Source organism: Cydia amplana, chromosome 21 (genome assembly GCF_948474715.1).
Source record: "Cydia amplana chromosome 21, ilCydAmpl1.1, whole genome shotgun sequence".
NCBI lineage: Eukaryota > Metazoa > Arthropoda > Insecta > Lepidoptera > Tortricidae > Cydia > Cydia amplana.
The window spans coordinates 10722712-10736496 of NC_086089.1; the positions used below are offsets into that span (position 1 = coordinate 10722712).

The 13785-nt window shown below is 42.8% G+C and overlaps 1 protein-coding gene across 1 annotated transcript in view; it reads right to left on the reverse strand.

Moving 5' to 3' along the window:
• Window positions 1–13785, reverse strand: part of LOC134657962 (uncharacterized) — a 182156-nt gene that overhangs the window by 79973 nt on the left and 88398 nt on the right. Inside the window, exon 3 of the mRNA XM_063513567.1 lies at window positions 11658–11760. Within this exon, the coding sequence (XP_063369637.1) occupies window positions 11658–11760 (103 nt within the window). The remainder of the gene's footprint in view (window positions 1–11657; window positions 11761–13785) is intronic.

Here is a 13785-nt window from a genome sequence, read left to right on the forward strand (position 1 = left end):
TCCCTGTCCGGCATTTTGACATTTATGTTTGTTAGAAAGGAACGCACTTTAACAGAGGTTTGCCAAGTTTAATCATGAATCCATACTAATGTTTGAATTGATAAATGCGAAAGTGTGTCTGTCTGTCTGTCTGTTACCTCTTCACCAAATTTTAACTAAACCGCTAAACCGATTTAGTTAAAATTTGGTATTTATTTAGTCGTGGCAATTGTGTACATTGAGGGCAATCAGAGTGTAGCCTTGAGGTTGCCAAGCCAAGCAACCAAGTCAGGTGTCACGGTGTTCAGGTCCTCAGCAGGCCCAGGGTATGAGTGGAGTGGGCAGCGTTGGAAGATGTGTTCAGTGGTCTGCTCTTCCTCTCCGCATTCACAAAGTGGGGAAGCCGTCCATCCCCATTTGTGTGTAGCTGAATTGCAGCGGCCATGTCCGGTTCTCAGCCTGTTCAGGTGGCACCAGCTTTTCCGAGGAAGGTCGAACCCTTTTGGTCTTTTAGTCGGGTCAGATATACGGCTATTCAGGTTGCCGAAATAGACCATTCCGCTTTCCACCTATCCTAAATGTTGAAGTTGCTCAGGCTCTCAGCTGTGGCACAGGGTGGATTCCGGGATTTCAGTCGCCGAGGGGGTGGCCTGCATAATTCCTCGTGGACAGGCATTGCGGGGTTATTCGTGATCTTCTCAGCCTCCCTCTTCAACGCCTGGAGTCGTCGGAGGTGGGGAGGGGCAATGTGACTCAATGTCGGCAGCCAGTGGATGGGTGTAGATCGGATAGTGCCAGAGATGTAACGCATGGTCTCGTTGAGCTTAACGTCCAATGTATGCGTATGTGCACTTTCAAGCCACACTGGTGTATACAGACACTTTGAGTTCCGAGAAAGGACATAGGGTAGTTATATATATTATCCCAGAAATCACCCTTTAATGGGGTGAAAAGGAGGGTGGACATTTTTATGGAAAATCAATAAAAAGCAGATTGGGTTAAAATAAGCTACCCAAATTACTAACTCCACGCAGACGAAGTCGCGGGTAAAAGCTAGTATATTAACATCCTAAAATACACCTATCTTAAGGGGCCTACCAGTTCACCGAACGATATCGACCTGGGCCTGTCAGTTAAACGCAAAAGGTGACAGTTCCGAACAACTGACAGGCCGATATCGTCCGGCAAACTGTGGTAATCTGTGGGCCCCTTTAGGTAGGCACTGAATTAGGTAATTTCAGGTTTGAAAAGTTAGTCTGGTTTTTATGGATTTTAATTTTAAGTGCTACGCCAGAAGAAAAGCTTTTAATAAATAAAATAAATATTTATGGACATTTTTACACAAATTGACTAAGCCCCACGGTAAGCTCAAGAAGGCTTGGGTTGTGGGTACTCAGACAACAATAGATATATAATATACAAATACTTTAATACATAGAAAACAACGATGACTCAGGAACAAATATCTGTGCTCATCACACAATGGTCGTAATGGTCGTATTATCTAGCCCATTAAAACAGAAATCAAGGCATACCTCCGCAGTGCAGCTAGCACTGATTTATCTCGGCAATAAGTCTGCCGGCGCTTACAAAAAGGCCAGAGAGCACTAGAATAACTATGGAAGTCTGCCTAGACCTCAAAAACCGGCCAAGTGCGAGTCGGACTCGCGCACGAAGGGTTCCGTACCATTACGCAAAAAACAGAAAAAAATCACGTTTGTTGTATGGGAGCCCCACTTAAATATTTGTTGTATTCTGTTTTTTATTTGTTGTTATAACATATTTATACATCATCATACTGTCTATCTCGGTTCATGAGATAAAGCCTAGTGAGTCAGACGGACAGCGTCGTCTTAGTAACAGGGTCCCGTTTTTACCCTTTGGGTACGGAACCCTAAGCCAAAGATAAAACATTCAAATGAAACGCTCAAGGAATTTGTGTCCAATAAACGTGAGGCACCGCTACAGCTACAGGGGGACTTATTGCGGAGATAAATCACTGCGAGCTGCACTGCGGAGGTAGGTATACATGCGGTTGCTGGATTAATGGGTGGGATAACGGCAAAAAGTAAAGTTCACTATTCACTTGAAATAAAATAGCTTTTTTTAAAACGGCTTCACTCCGCTGTCCGTCTGTCCGTCCGTCTGTCTGTCACCAGGCTGTATCTCATGAGCCGTGATAGATAAGCTGATGAAATTTTCACAGATGATGTATTTCTGTCGTCGCTATAACAACAAATACTAAAAACAGAATATCCATACCATACTAATATTATAAAGGCATGACAGGTGATAAAAATACGACCATGATACCGCTGCTGCCGGCCTAGCCAAGGTGACAATCGCTATCGCTTCGATAACGAAACGCTTTGTGTCTCTCTATCACTCTTTCATATTAGTGCGACAGTGATAGTTGCGTTTCGATCGCTACGGAGCGAAAGCGATGGGCATGTTGGCTACGCGGCCTGGCCGCGTAGCCAAAGTACCAATCGCTAACGCTCCGTAGCGATCGAAACGCAACTGTCCCTGTCGCACTAATATGGACGCGTGATAGAGAGACACAAAGCGATTCGATAGCGAAGCGATAGCGATTGTCACCTTGTCTAGGCCGCCTGGTCCGCGATTGCGTCGCGTCGCTACACGTACATGCGGCCCACACCAATTTTGGTGTCTAGCCATAGTAGTTGCCGCGCACCGCTAAGGAAGGGGCGCCTGCTCACGCTTGCGCCTCCTGCCCTAGTAGCACGGTCGCATTTTTAGGGTTCCGTAACCAAATGGCAAAAAACGGAACCCTTATAGATTCGTCATGTCTGTCTGTCCGTCTGTCTGTCCGTCCGTATGTCACAGCCACTTTTCTCCGAAACTATAAGAACTATACTGTTGAAACTTGGTAAGTAGATGTATTCTGTGAACCGCATTAAGATTTTCACACAAAAATAGAAAAAAAAACAATAAATTTTTGGGGTTCCCCATACTTCGAACTGAAACTCAAAAAATTTTTTTTCATCAAACTCATACGTGTGGGGTATCTATGGATAGGTCTTCAAAAATGATATTGAGGTTTCTAATATCATTTTTTTCTAAACTGAATAGTTTGCGCGAGAGACACTTCCAAAGTGGTAAAATGTGTGTCCCCCCTAGATATGAGCGCCGCGCCGGCGCGCCGCCGCCGCCGACAAAATTTTCGCGCCGCCGCCGCCGACGCTGCTCTACCGGCGTGGCATCGGCGTGACCTTGGTAGTTACTACTACTTTCAGAATCAGATAATATATTTTCAATCGAGTTTAGATCATTAACGGCGCCACTTCGAATAGTTTATAGGTATTCAAAAGGTATTTTAGGCCCATATAATTCAAAAATATCGAAAGCAAATGCAAACTTATCTGTTTAGTTTAGAGTGTTTAGTAACCGCGCTACTAGTCTTGGGGAAACGAAATTATTAATATCAATTTTAACATCAATACGCTTGTAATAAACATCCTGATTGTGATTTCCTTCCATTTTTATTGTGGAACGTTCCACATTACAATTTATATATTGTATATACACTAGACATATGTCAATCACAATGAAAAAATTAACTGTGTCAACTCTGGCTAACGTGAGACTCTAACCCACATCTTTGGATTACCGATCCAATGCATAACTAATTTTGCCAGCTAACCATCCGTCATTTACCGCGAAGTTAACCATTGCAAGCACGGTTAAACGTCTTTAAAAGGTATAAAATGGGGTTAATTTTGAGATATTAAGCGTTTCCACGTCTAAATGTCCGGCCTTTGTTGGCTTCGCACGGAAGGGCGTCGGAATCAGGTCTCGTTTAAACTTGGCCACTGTTCAAATTTCAAGCTTTGCTCTCTCGCAGCTCAATCTTTGGCCTTGCATCGCTCGCATGGAATTATACCGCTATCTGAACCTGCAAGTTTTTGGCCCTGTTTGGAGCTCAACTTTCGGCCTGTTTTAAAACGCTTGAGTATTGGTCCTTATCCGATCTTAGCTCCATTTCAGCTCGGCCTTTGATGTCGCACGAATGCGCCCGCAGGAAAGCTCCAGATCTTTAACACTATGGCTTCAGTCTTTATCGGCCTGCGCCCTCGCTCTGCTCTCTTGCAGCTCGGCCTCGCACAGAAGCGCGCCGCAATATGCGCTCCAGGCGTTCGGCCGTCAGCCAAGCTTACACTTGGCGTTCGATTCTTAGCCGTATGCTTACCTGCAGCTCAATGCTCATCCTCTGGCCTAGCATTGGGTGGCGTCGAAATCATGTCTTCGGTGTTCGGTGGTATCATGTGTTCGGTGTGGAGCTCGGCCTTGGGCCTCACTTTTTGACATAAATCGGTTTTGTTGGGTCGATATTGGTTAATGATGGAGCTCAATTTTCTTTGGACTGTTGACAAGACGTTTCCCTGATACAGTCAATCCGCAATTTTTAACTTAGCACAAAAGATAAGGGCCTCGCTAAGATCTTCCGGCCAGAGCCTCGCCAAGATTAAGACCGCCTCTGATGCCGCGCGATACCGCTTGTCCATAGTTTATACGATATAATTTTTTTTTTCGTACCATTATTCAATAAATTATTCTTGAGAATAAAAAATGCATTTGTTTCATAACTTTCTTACAGCAAAAACATGGCTTTTTGGTAAAATTTTGGTTTGAATTCTTTTTTCATGAATCGAAGGTGTTTCAAGGCCACGCCGCCGATTCGCCGCCGCCGCCGACCAATTTTGACCGGCGCGCCGCCGCCGGCTAAATGCCTATCGGCGCTCATATCTAGTCCCCCCCCCCTGTAACTTCTAAAATAAGAGAATGATAAAACTAAAAAAAATACCTATATGATGTACATTACCATGTAAACTTCCACCGAAAATTGGTTTGAACGAGATCTAGTAAGTAGTTTTTTTTTATACGTCATAAATCGCCTAAATACGGAACCCTTCATGGGCGAGTCCGACTCGCACTTGGCCGCTTTTTATCATTTGTCACCATGCCTGTCACGTTCTAACAAGTATGTAAGTGCGAAAGTGACGGGCATAGTGATAGTCGATAAAAATGGAACCGTGCTGTGCCCGGCAGTCATATCTGTCGTAATAGACGCGTTTTATAAGAGAGTGAATCTTCTGTACCTAGTATTATTATTTATTCTGTGCCCTGGCTTAAAACTTCATTATAAACCTCCTTGTTGCATTGCAAGTCAGTTAATATTTAGAGTATTAAGACATAACATTGCAAGCTTTGCAGTTATGCAAATAACGAATGTAAGGCAAGTGTCTAGGATTTGAATAATTATCATATTTCAGCATTCGCGCCACCACTTCCTTATTTACATACTAATGTATAATTAGGTAGGTACTTCCTTCAATAACATTTCCGCTAATAATGGCTGCACGTGATAAACTACACACACGTACAAAAACGTACATTTTCCCACAAAAAAAACCTAAATCGATATTTTAGTTAATGCTCCCGAATAACCGGGCTTAAAGTCCCTTAAAAATAGGTGTCAAAATAATTTAACAACATTTCCAAAGTAACCGCATAAAACAAGTCCAAGCTACAAGTACCGTAAAAGTATAAAACTTTGCCGTTTAACATAACTTTGCCCACTGCTTCACAGTTCAGTAAAAGCGAAATAACCTAAAAGTAGTAACATACACTTTCTTCACGTTCTTCAGAAAGTTATATTAAAGGGCAAAGTTTTATACTTTTGCGGTATGTAAAAACTAGAGCCCACGCCAATTACTGGGATTAGTTGCCAAGCGGACCCCAGGCTCCCATGAGCCGTGGCAAAATGCCGGGACAACGCGAAGAAGATGATGATGTAAGTAATACTGACAGCTTAGACGGGCACCTAAAAGGTCATATTTGTAAAAATGTATTCTAGAAAAAGAAGGTTATTACCAAAACATAAGGTCGCTTTTCCAAGTCACACAACACGTACGTGATTACTAAAAGAGTACTTATTTGATAAAACCTTTTAAGGTTGAGAAATCAAAAATGACAGTGTGTGAAACTTTAGAGCCGGACGGTGTGTTTCGTCGCGTCGCGACTAGTACATGCGGCCCACACCAATGTTGGTGCCTAAGCCACAGAACATATCACTTGTTCTGTGGCCTAAGCAATGTTGCTGCGCACCGCTACAGAACGGACGCCTGCTCGCGCTTGCGCCACCTAGCGGTTACACCTTTCGTAACAGACGCGTTTTGTTAGAGAGTGATCCTTCTGTACCTAGTACTATTATTTATTCTGTGGCCGGACTAAATATCAGTATTTTTAGGGTTATATTCAGACTTTTGTCAGGACATTCCTTATTTTCTTACAACCCTAAATAAAGGCGAGTTTCAAGTGACTTCCCATAGTATCACCTCAAGTATTATATGATTTGAATAATTCATTACGATACCACTCGTCTTATGTCTTACGTCGAGGTTTGCTGAATATTTATGTTATTAAAAGCAAAAGACCATCGTTCCGCGAACTTCACGAAATCAGACTTTATTTACATTGTGTTAGGTTTGATTTTCGAATGGATTTAAATTGGTTTAATTTCGCAAAATTGGGATATTTAATTGTGTTATACCTTTATAATTTTATATCGAAATGTTATTCGATGTGGCAATGTAAATTTCTTCAAACAAAAACGTCACTTTTGACACTGATATATCGAATCCATATCGTATCTAGAAGTAATATTTGACGTATCTTAAGGTTCGCATCGAGCCGTTTATGTACCTAATATGAGGTGTACCTATTCAGGTAATTAACGTAAATCAGATAATTCCGAAAATCAGATGAAAACCACCCACTATTCCATTATAGGTAATGAATGATATCGGAATTATCTCACGGTTTTGGACATTCGGTACTACCAATACACCTTATTAATCACAGTAGGTACCCCTAGTGTAAATTTCATTCGATATCGTGACGTGACGTACGCGTTTGCGTTAAATGTCATTTTGTATGGGATTTTGAGTTTCCAAAACGTCCCGCTTGGCGCGCTGTTCAAAATCCCATACAAAAATAGACATAACGCGTATGTGTCCGTCAAGTTATCTAATGAAATTTACTTTTACACTAGGGGATCTGTCTCTATTATTTGCCGTATAAAAGCGAGTATGTAATTAATGGGTACACGCCCCAAGTTAAGGGCACATGGTACTAATCGCTGCTACTAACGAATCACTCGAATTGCACTACTAATCTACACACTAGGTACTAATGACACATATTACAACAGACCGCTCAGTCGGGTCGATAATAGGGAGTATAACTGCAATGTTTTGCCGCCACCGCCAGAGGTGGTAAGTATACCATCAAAACTCAGCTATCTGCCTCTTTATCGCTCAAATATGCAAGAGTGATAAACATTTCGGGGTTTACGGTGCGGGAATGATTTCGTGTATTTATAACTTTGTTTATTGTAAAATAATTACCAAACTATGAATTAAACGTAGGTAGTAAGGTCCAAATGTGCTTAGAAATGTTAAATTAGTATCGTTTTTTACAGATTGGGGTTTAACTTATTTCAAAGATTAAGTTACACATAAGTAAATAACTCGATGGTTAAAAAAGTCTTTTTTTTGTTGTAATAATTAAAGCGAGCGTAATTGCGTCCGTTGGTGAGCGTGTAGCAGCCCTGGATTTTTGCACCGTCTGCGATGTGCGACGCGAAAGTATGAATTCGAGGTCACGCGCAGAGTACCATAGGTTCTCATGTCAATCCAAGTGAGTTCTCCACCACAGATAAGATTGAATTTTTACAACCCTAATTAGTCGAAAGGGATAGATAGTGCCATACGTTAGAAAGGGATATCATGATGCGACCCCGAATCGCTGTCAAACTTCGGGTTTGTAGGAAGTATTCCTTTCTGTATGGTTGATGCGACCCTGAATCACTGTCAAACTTCGGTTTTATAGGAAGTGTCCTTTCTGTATGGTACTACTATTACTACTATTACTTATTATGTGGCTGTAGAGGCCTCTGGCGATTTGTCAGTGTGGCGTGTCGCGTATTAATCAAAGTGTTAGTTTCATTCTAAGCCAGGCACATCAGATTTCTAAATCAAACCTTTTTTGCAGGCGTGGCTCACACCGCGATTTCGTCGCGTCGCTACAAGTACATGCGGCCCACACCAGTTTTGGTGTCTAGCCAGCTAAGGAACTGACGCCTGCTCGCGCTTGCGCCACCTAGCGGTCATATCTGTCGTAATAGACGCGTTTTGTTAGAGAGTGAATCTTCTGTACCTAGTACTATTATTTATTCCGTGCCTTTTGTAAAAAGTGTCCTATCTGTCGTTATGTAAGCTGTAGAGGCCACTCCGGCCATTTGTCAGTGTGGCATGTCGCGTATTAATCAAAGGGTTAGGTTCATTCTAAGCCAGGCACATCGGATTTCACGCAGGTGCTGCTACTTTATCAAGTACACTGAAACGCATGCAAAACGGGGTATTTTATATGAATGTTCCGGTACAACGTGTCCCGTTTTCATTACACTTTAGTGTGAGGAGGATACAGATTTATTTTGGTGCTAAAAAGAACAAATCGTTTCGTGATGGTGATGTTAAGCGTAAAATGGGCTATACTATATATATCAGCGGCCTCAGCACGGTTCCATTTTTATCGGCTATCGCTATGCCCGTCACTTTCGCACTTACATACTTGTTAGAACGTGACAGGCATGGTGATAAACGATAAAAATGCGACCGTGCTACTAGGGCTGCACTCTGCTTCGGTGTATGAGCGAGACAGCTCTATGCCCTTATATAGCGATGTCCTGCTCGCACACCAGGGTGCGTAGCCAACGTGCAATCGTTAACGCTCCGTAGCGAACGAACCGCAACTGTCACTGTCGCACTATAGTGTGGAAGAGTGATAGAGATATGACTATGCTACGCTACGGAGCGTTAATAGCCTGAGAGCTAGCCACGGCAATAGGTATGCAATTTATAGAGCAACGAAATCCCTCTAGTTAGTATGCCATACTATCATTATTAATTAATCCGGGCGCCTGGCAGCTGTCTAGCGGTGGGTGTGGGAGTGGATGGGCAACAAAGTGGTTGTAAAATCAATTGAAGGTGTGCAATTTATAGAGCTCTGTGTTTGGTGTGATAATTATGTATTTAATTCAAATATAACAATGCCACGCGTTTTATTTGGGGGAAAAGTAGTGCCAGGTGATAAAAATCGATAAAAATACACAATTACTTGTGCGCCTGTAGGAAGATCACGAGCAAATTGCACCTGACTCACAATCTATGCGTAAAGCAATTGTGAGTACTTCCTGCAGGCGCACAAAGTGATTGTGTATTTTCATCACCTGGCACTACTTTTCCCCCAAATAAAACGCCTGGCATTTTTATATTTGAATTAAACACATAATTAGCTATTATATCACACCAAACACAGAGCTTTATAAATTGCACACCTTTAATTGATTTTACAACCACTTTGTTGCCCATCCACTCCCATACCCACCGCTAGACAGCTGCCAGGCGCCCGGATTAATTAATAATGATAGTATGGCATACTAACTAGACGGATTTCGTTGCTCTATAAATTGCATACCTATTTCCGTGGCTAGCTCTTAGACCATAACGATTGGCACGTTGGCTACGCGCCCAGATTAGTGTGTAAAACGTTTCACAAGTAAATAAAAGTTCGCACAAAATAAACACAATATGAATAAAATGTGAAAACATTTTGAAGAGCCGCCTTTTAAAAGTCTACTTTAACGGACTCCCTGTAATTATCTGTCAGTTGAAAGCTTTAGTTAAAATGCCGCAAGGAAAGGCCGACAAAACGTCCACTTTTCATGAACTAATTACTACGAGTTTTTCCTTATTTGACCGACCGTATAGATCGCGCACGCTAGATGGATCATTTAAAACTAGCCGCTAGAATACAAAACACAACACACGCGCTTGATTGCTTTCATAGGCGAAGTCAAGAAATTCTTACCGTCCAGTGTGTGCAGATTGGATGCGGATCCACACGCCAATCCGGTGTGCGAGCGAGACATCGCTATATAAGCGCATAGCGCTGACACGCTCATACACCGGAATGACGTGTGAACGCTTGTATTGTATTGTGTTATATATTGTTAGTCGATAGATATATTAATTAGCCAGTTGATAGTCGCCTGTATTTGTATAGTACATATATTGTTATTTGCACACACTCGCCTGAAACACAGGAAATCCTATCTTCAGTTCAGGCACATGTGGTTTACATGTATATCACTATTCTTAAGTCTTTGATTTATACGAACGTAACAATTAAATACGTGTTTTTTGAATAAATAATATTTAATATTATAAATGGGCTTACTCATGGCCAACAGACTAGCCGAGGCGTTTTTTCTCCATCTTATTTGTTGGAACATCTTACGTCTTACGCTCTCGCGAGTTTAAAATTTTTTCCCCATCACAAAAAGTGCACAGCGCCGCTAAAGAAGTTTTCACTTCAATAAATTATGTTTAAAATTATGTTTATGTATTGTAATTCGAGCGATTTTCTGCAACTCGACGACCGGCACCTTGCGTGGCGGGGGTAGGGCCAGCCCAACTACTCAATTAACCTTTGATGTTGAGTAGGAGATGTTTTGCCCTGTATGGAGTCACTCCGCTGCAATCTAGCATCACGTGCGAGGCTGTTCTGTCTCCACTATCCTAGAGGGGACTGTCTCGTCGTAAGAATCAGTCTACTTGTATTTCAAAACGCAGAATCTAGACGAAGTAATCTACGACCTGCCTTCCCTGCCTTATTCTTGACGAATCCAATTTATTTCACTTGGCAAAAATGGCGGCGTATTGTGGATTTCTGCAAGTCGTTTCACCGGGCCGTATTATAAGTTTTATATGTGCTTTTTACAGCTTTAGGTTATACCTATTATGATGTCGCTTCAGGTTATGTTTGGGAAAAATAAATATATAATTTGTGGTTGTAGGATTTAATTACTGTCATATTTTTCTAAGTAGGTACTTAAGCCTTTTCGTTTTTTTTTTAATTATTTGTGTACAAATGCGAAAAGCAAGTAATTCTAAAAGGGCGATTTCAAATATTTTTGCGGCCTTCGTTGTGTAAGGGTCGGACTCGGGCACGAAGGGTTCCGTACCATTACGCAAAAAACGGCAAGAAAAAAATTCACGTTTGTTGTATGGAAGCCCCACTTAAATATTTATTCTGTTTTTAATATTTGTTGTTATTTACCAGTTATTTACTAGTTTCCCTTCTGGGTTGGAAGGTCAGATGGCAGTCGCTTTCGTAAAAACTAGTGCCTACGTCAAATCATGGGATTAGTTGTCAAGCGGACCCCAGGCTCCCATGAACCGTGGCAAAAGAGAGGAAGAAGAAGAGTATTTGTTGTTATACCGGCAGAAATATATCCTCTGTAAAATGTCAACTGTTTAGCTATCACGGTTCATGAGATACAGCCTAGTGACAGACAGACGGACAGACAGACGGACAGCGAAGTAATAGGTTCCCTTTGGGTACGGAACTTTAAAAACGAAACACTCATCATCTTCCTCGCGTTGTCCCGGCATTTTGCCACGGCTCATGGGAGCCTGCATGGGGTCCGCTTGGCAACGAATCCCAGTAATTGGCGTGGGCACTAGTTTTAAAAACGAAACACTATACCACAGAATAAGTAATAGTATGACTATACTATACTATTGACTGACCTGGCTTGATGCAGGACATGCCGCAGGTGCCGTCACAGAGACACTTTTTCTTCTTACTCTTGCAATCTTCGTCGGACGAGCACTTGCGTAGACATTTTTGACGCTGCAAACAAATAGGTCAGTTAAAGTAAGGACACTACTTACAGACAGACAGACGGACAGTGGAGTCTTAGTAATATGGTCCCGTTTTTACCCTTTGGGTACGGAACCCTAAAAAAAAATGGATCGCGGTGGAAAAACAGTCAGCCGGTCACATGAATATGTAAAAAAAATTATAAAAGAATTCCTTGAGGCATTTAAAAATGGCGAATCGATACGTTTAAAGATATACAAATATCTAAGAGATACCTAACTCTAAGCTAACCTAAGGCATTGCCTGAGCCAGTTTCCAAGTACTTAGCCAAACCGATCTAGCTTCCAGTGTTTCAGTTCAGACTTAGCTTAGTTTCAAGAGGCTTAAGCACTACCACCACCACTGAATTGATAGTAGGTTCAGTCAGAAGCAGAAGTTGCTAAGCGCCCTAAGCGGGCGAGGTGTTCAAAATTACCTTGACGCGCTCTTATTCTCTTAACAATAAAGTCGCGTCAAGATCATTTTGAACACCTCGCCCGCTTAGCAACTTCTGCTGCTGACTGTATGTTGCTCAAAAGTATCAGTGTCTATCAAACGTAGATTAATTGCCAAACCCCGTAGCTCATTGAAATGGGGTTGGCAAAAGTATGTAACTACAGTCGCCTGCAATAATATGTTACACAACGAAGGCCGCAAAAATATGTTACGCGCTCTTATTGCGCTACAAATATGATCGTGTCAGATATTTTTGCGGCCTTCGTTCTGTAACATAATATTGCAGGTGACTGTACCGTAAGGAACCCTAATTCCGCCATAGGCGCCCAACTTCGCGCAAGTAAAATATTTAAATAATATTTTACCAAGAAATGGATATCCATTGAATCACTACATAGTATAAAACAAAGTCGCTTCCCGCTGTCTGTCTGTCCCTATGTATGCTTAGATCTTTAAAACTACGCAACGGATTTTGATGCGGTTTATTTAATAGATAGAGTGATTTAAGAGGAAGGTTTATGTATAATTTGTTAACCCGTGCGAAGCCGGGGCGGGTCGTTAGTTCACAATAAAATTAAACTGTGTAAAAACAGTAAAAAGCTAAAAAAAAATGTAATAAAGAACCTATAACTTCGCCATCCGTCCACAACTTCACCTATGTTAGTTAAGGCAAAGTTACGTAATAACGAATTTAGTCTTCAATAATCTTTCATACTTACGTACCAGCAATGTGGCTTGATCCTCGTCCCGGGGACACTGCGCCGACGGCGAGTTCCGCGGGTTCTTGTAGATGCGCCCGTCGTCCGCCTGTAGTAGTGCTGCCTCTGTCACTCTTACACATAACCTACGGTACGTACCAGCAATGTGGCTTGTTCCTCGTCCCGGGGACACTGCGCCGACGGCGAGTTTCGCGGGTTCTTGTAGATGCGCCCGTCGTCCGACTGTAGTAGTGCTGTCTCTGTCACTCTTACACATAACCTACGGTACGTACCAGCAATGTGGCTTGTTCCTCGTCCCGGGGACACTGCGCCGACGGCGAGTTCCGCGGGTTCTTGTAGATGCGCGCGTCGTCCGACTGTAGTAGTGCTGTCTCTGTCACTCTTACACATAACCTACGGTACGTACCAGCAATGTGGCTTGTTCCTCGTCCCAGGGACACTGCGCCGACGGCGAGTTCCGCGGGTTCTTGTAGATGCGCCCGTCGTCCGCCTGTAGTAGTGCTGCCTCTGTCACTCTTACACATAACCTACGGTACGTACCAGCAATGTGGCTTGTTCCTCGTCCCGGGGACACTGCGCCGACGGCGAGTTCCGCGGGTTCTTGTAGATGCGCCCGTCGTCCGCCTGTAGTAGTGCTGCCTCTGTCACTCTTACACATAACCTACGGTACGTACCAGCAATGTGGCTTGTTCCTCGTCCCGGGGACACTGCGCCGACGGCGAGTTCCGCGGGTTCTTGTAGATGCGCCCGTCGTCCGACTGTAGTAGTGCTGTCTCTGTCACTCTTACACATAACCTACGGTACGTACCAGCAATGTGGCTTGTTCCTCGTCCCGGGGACA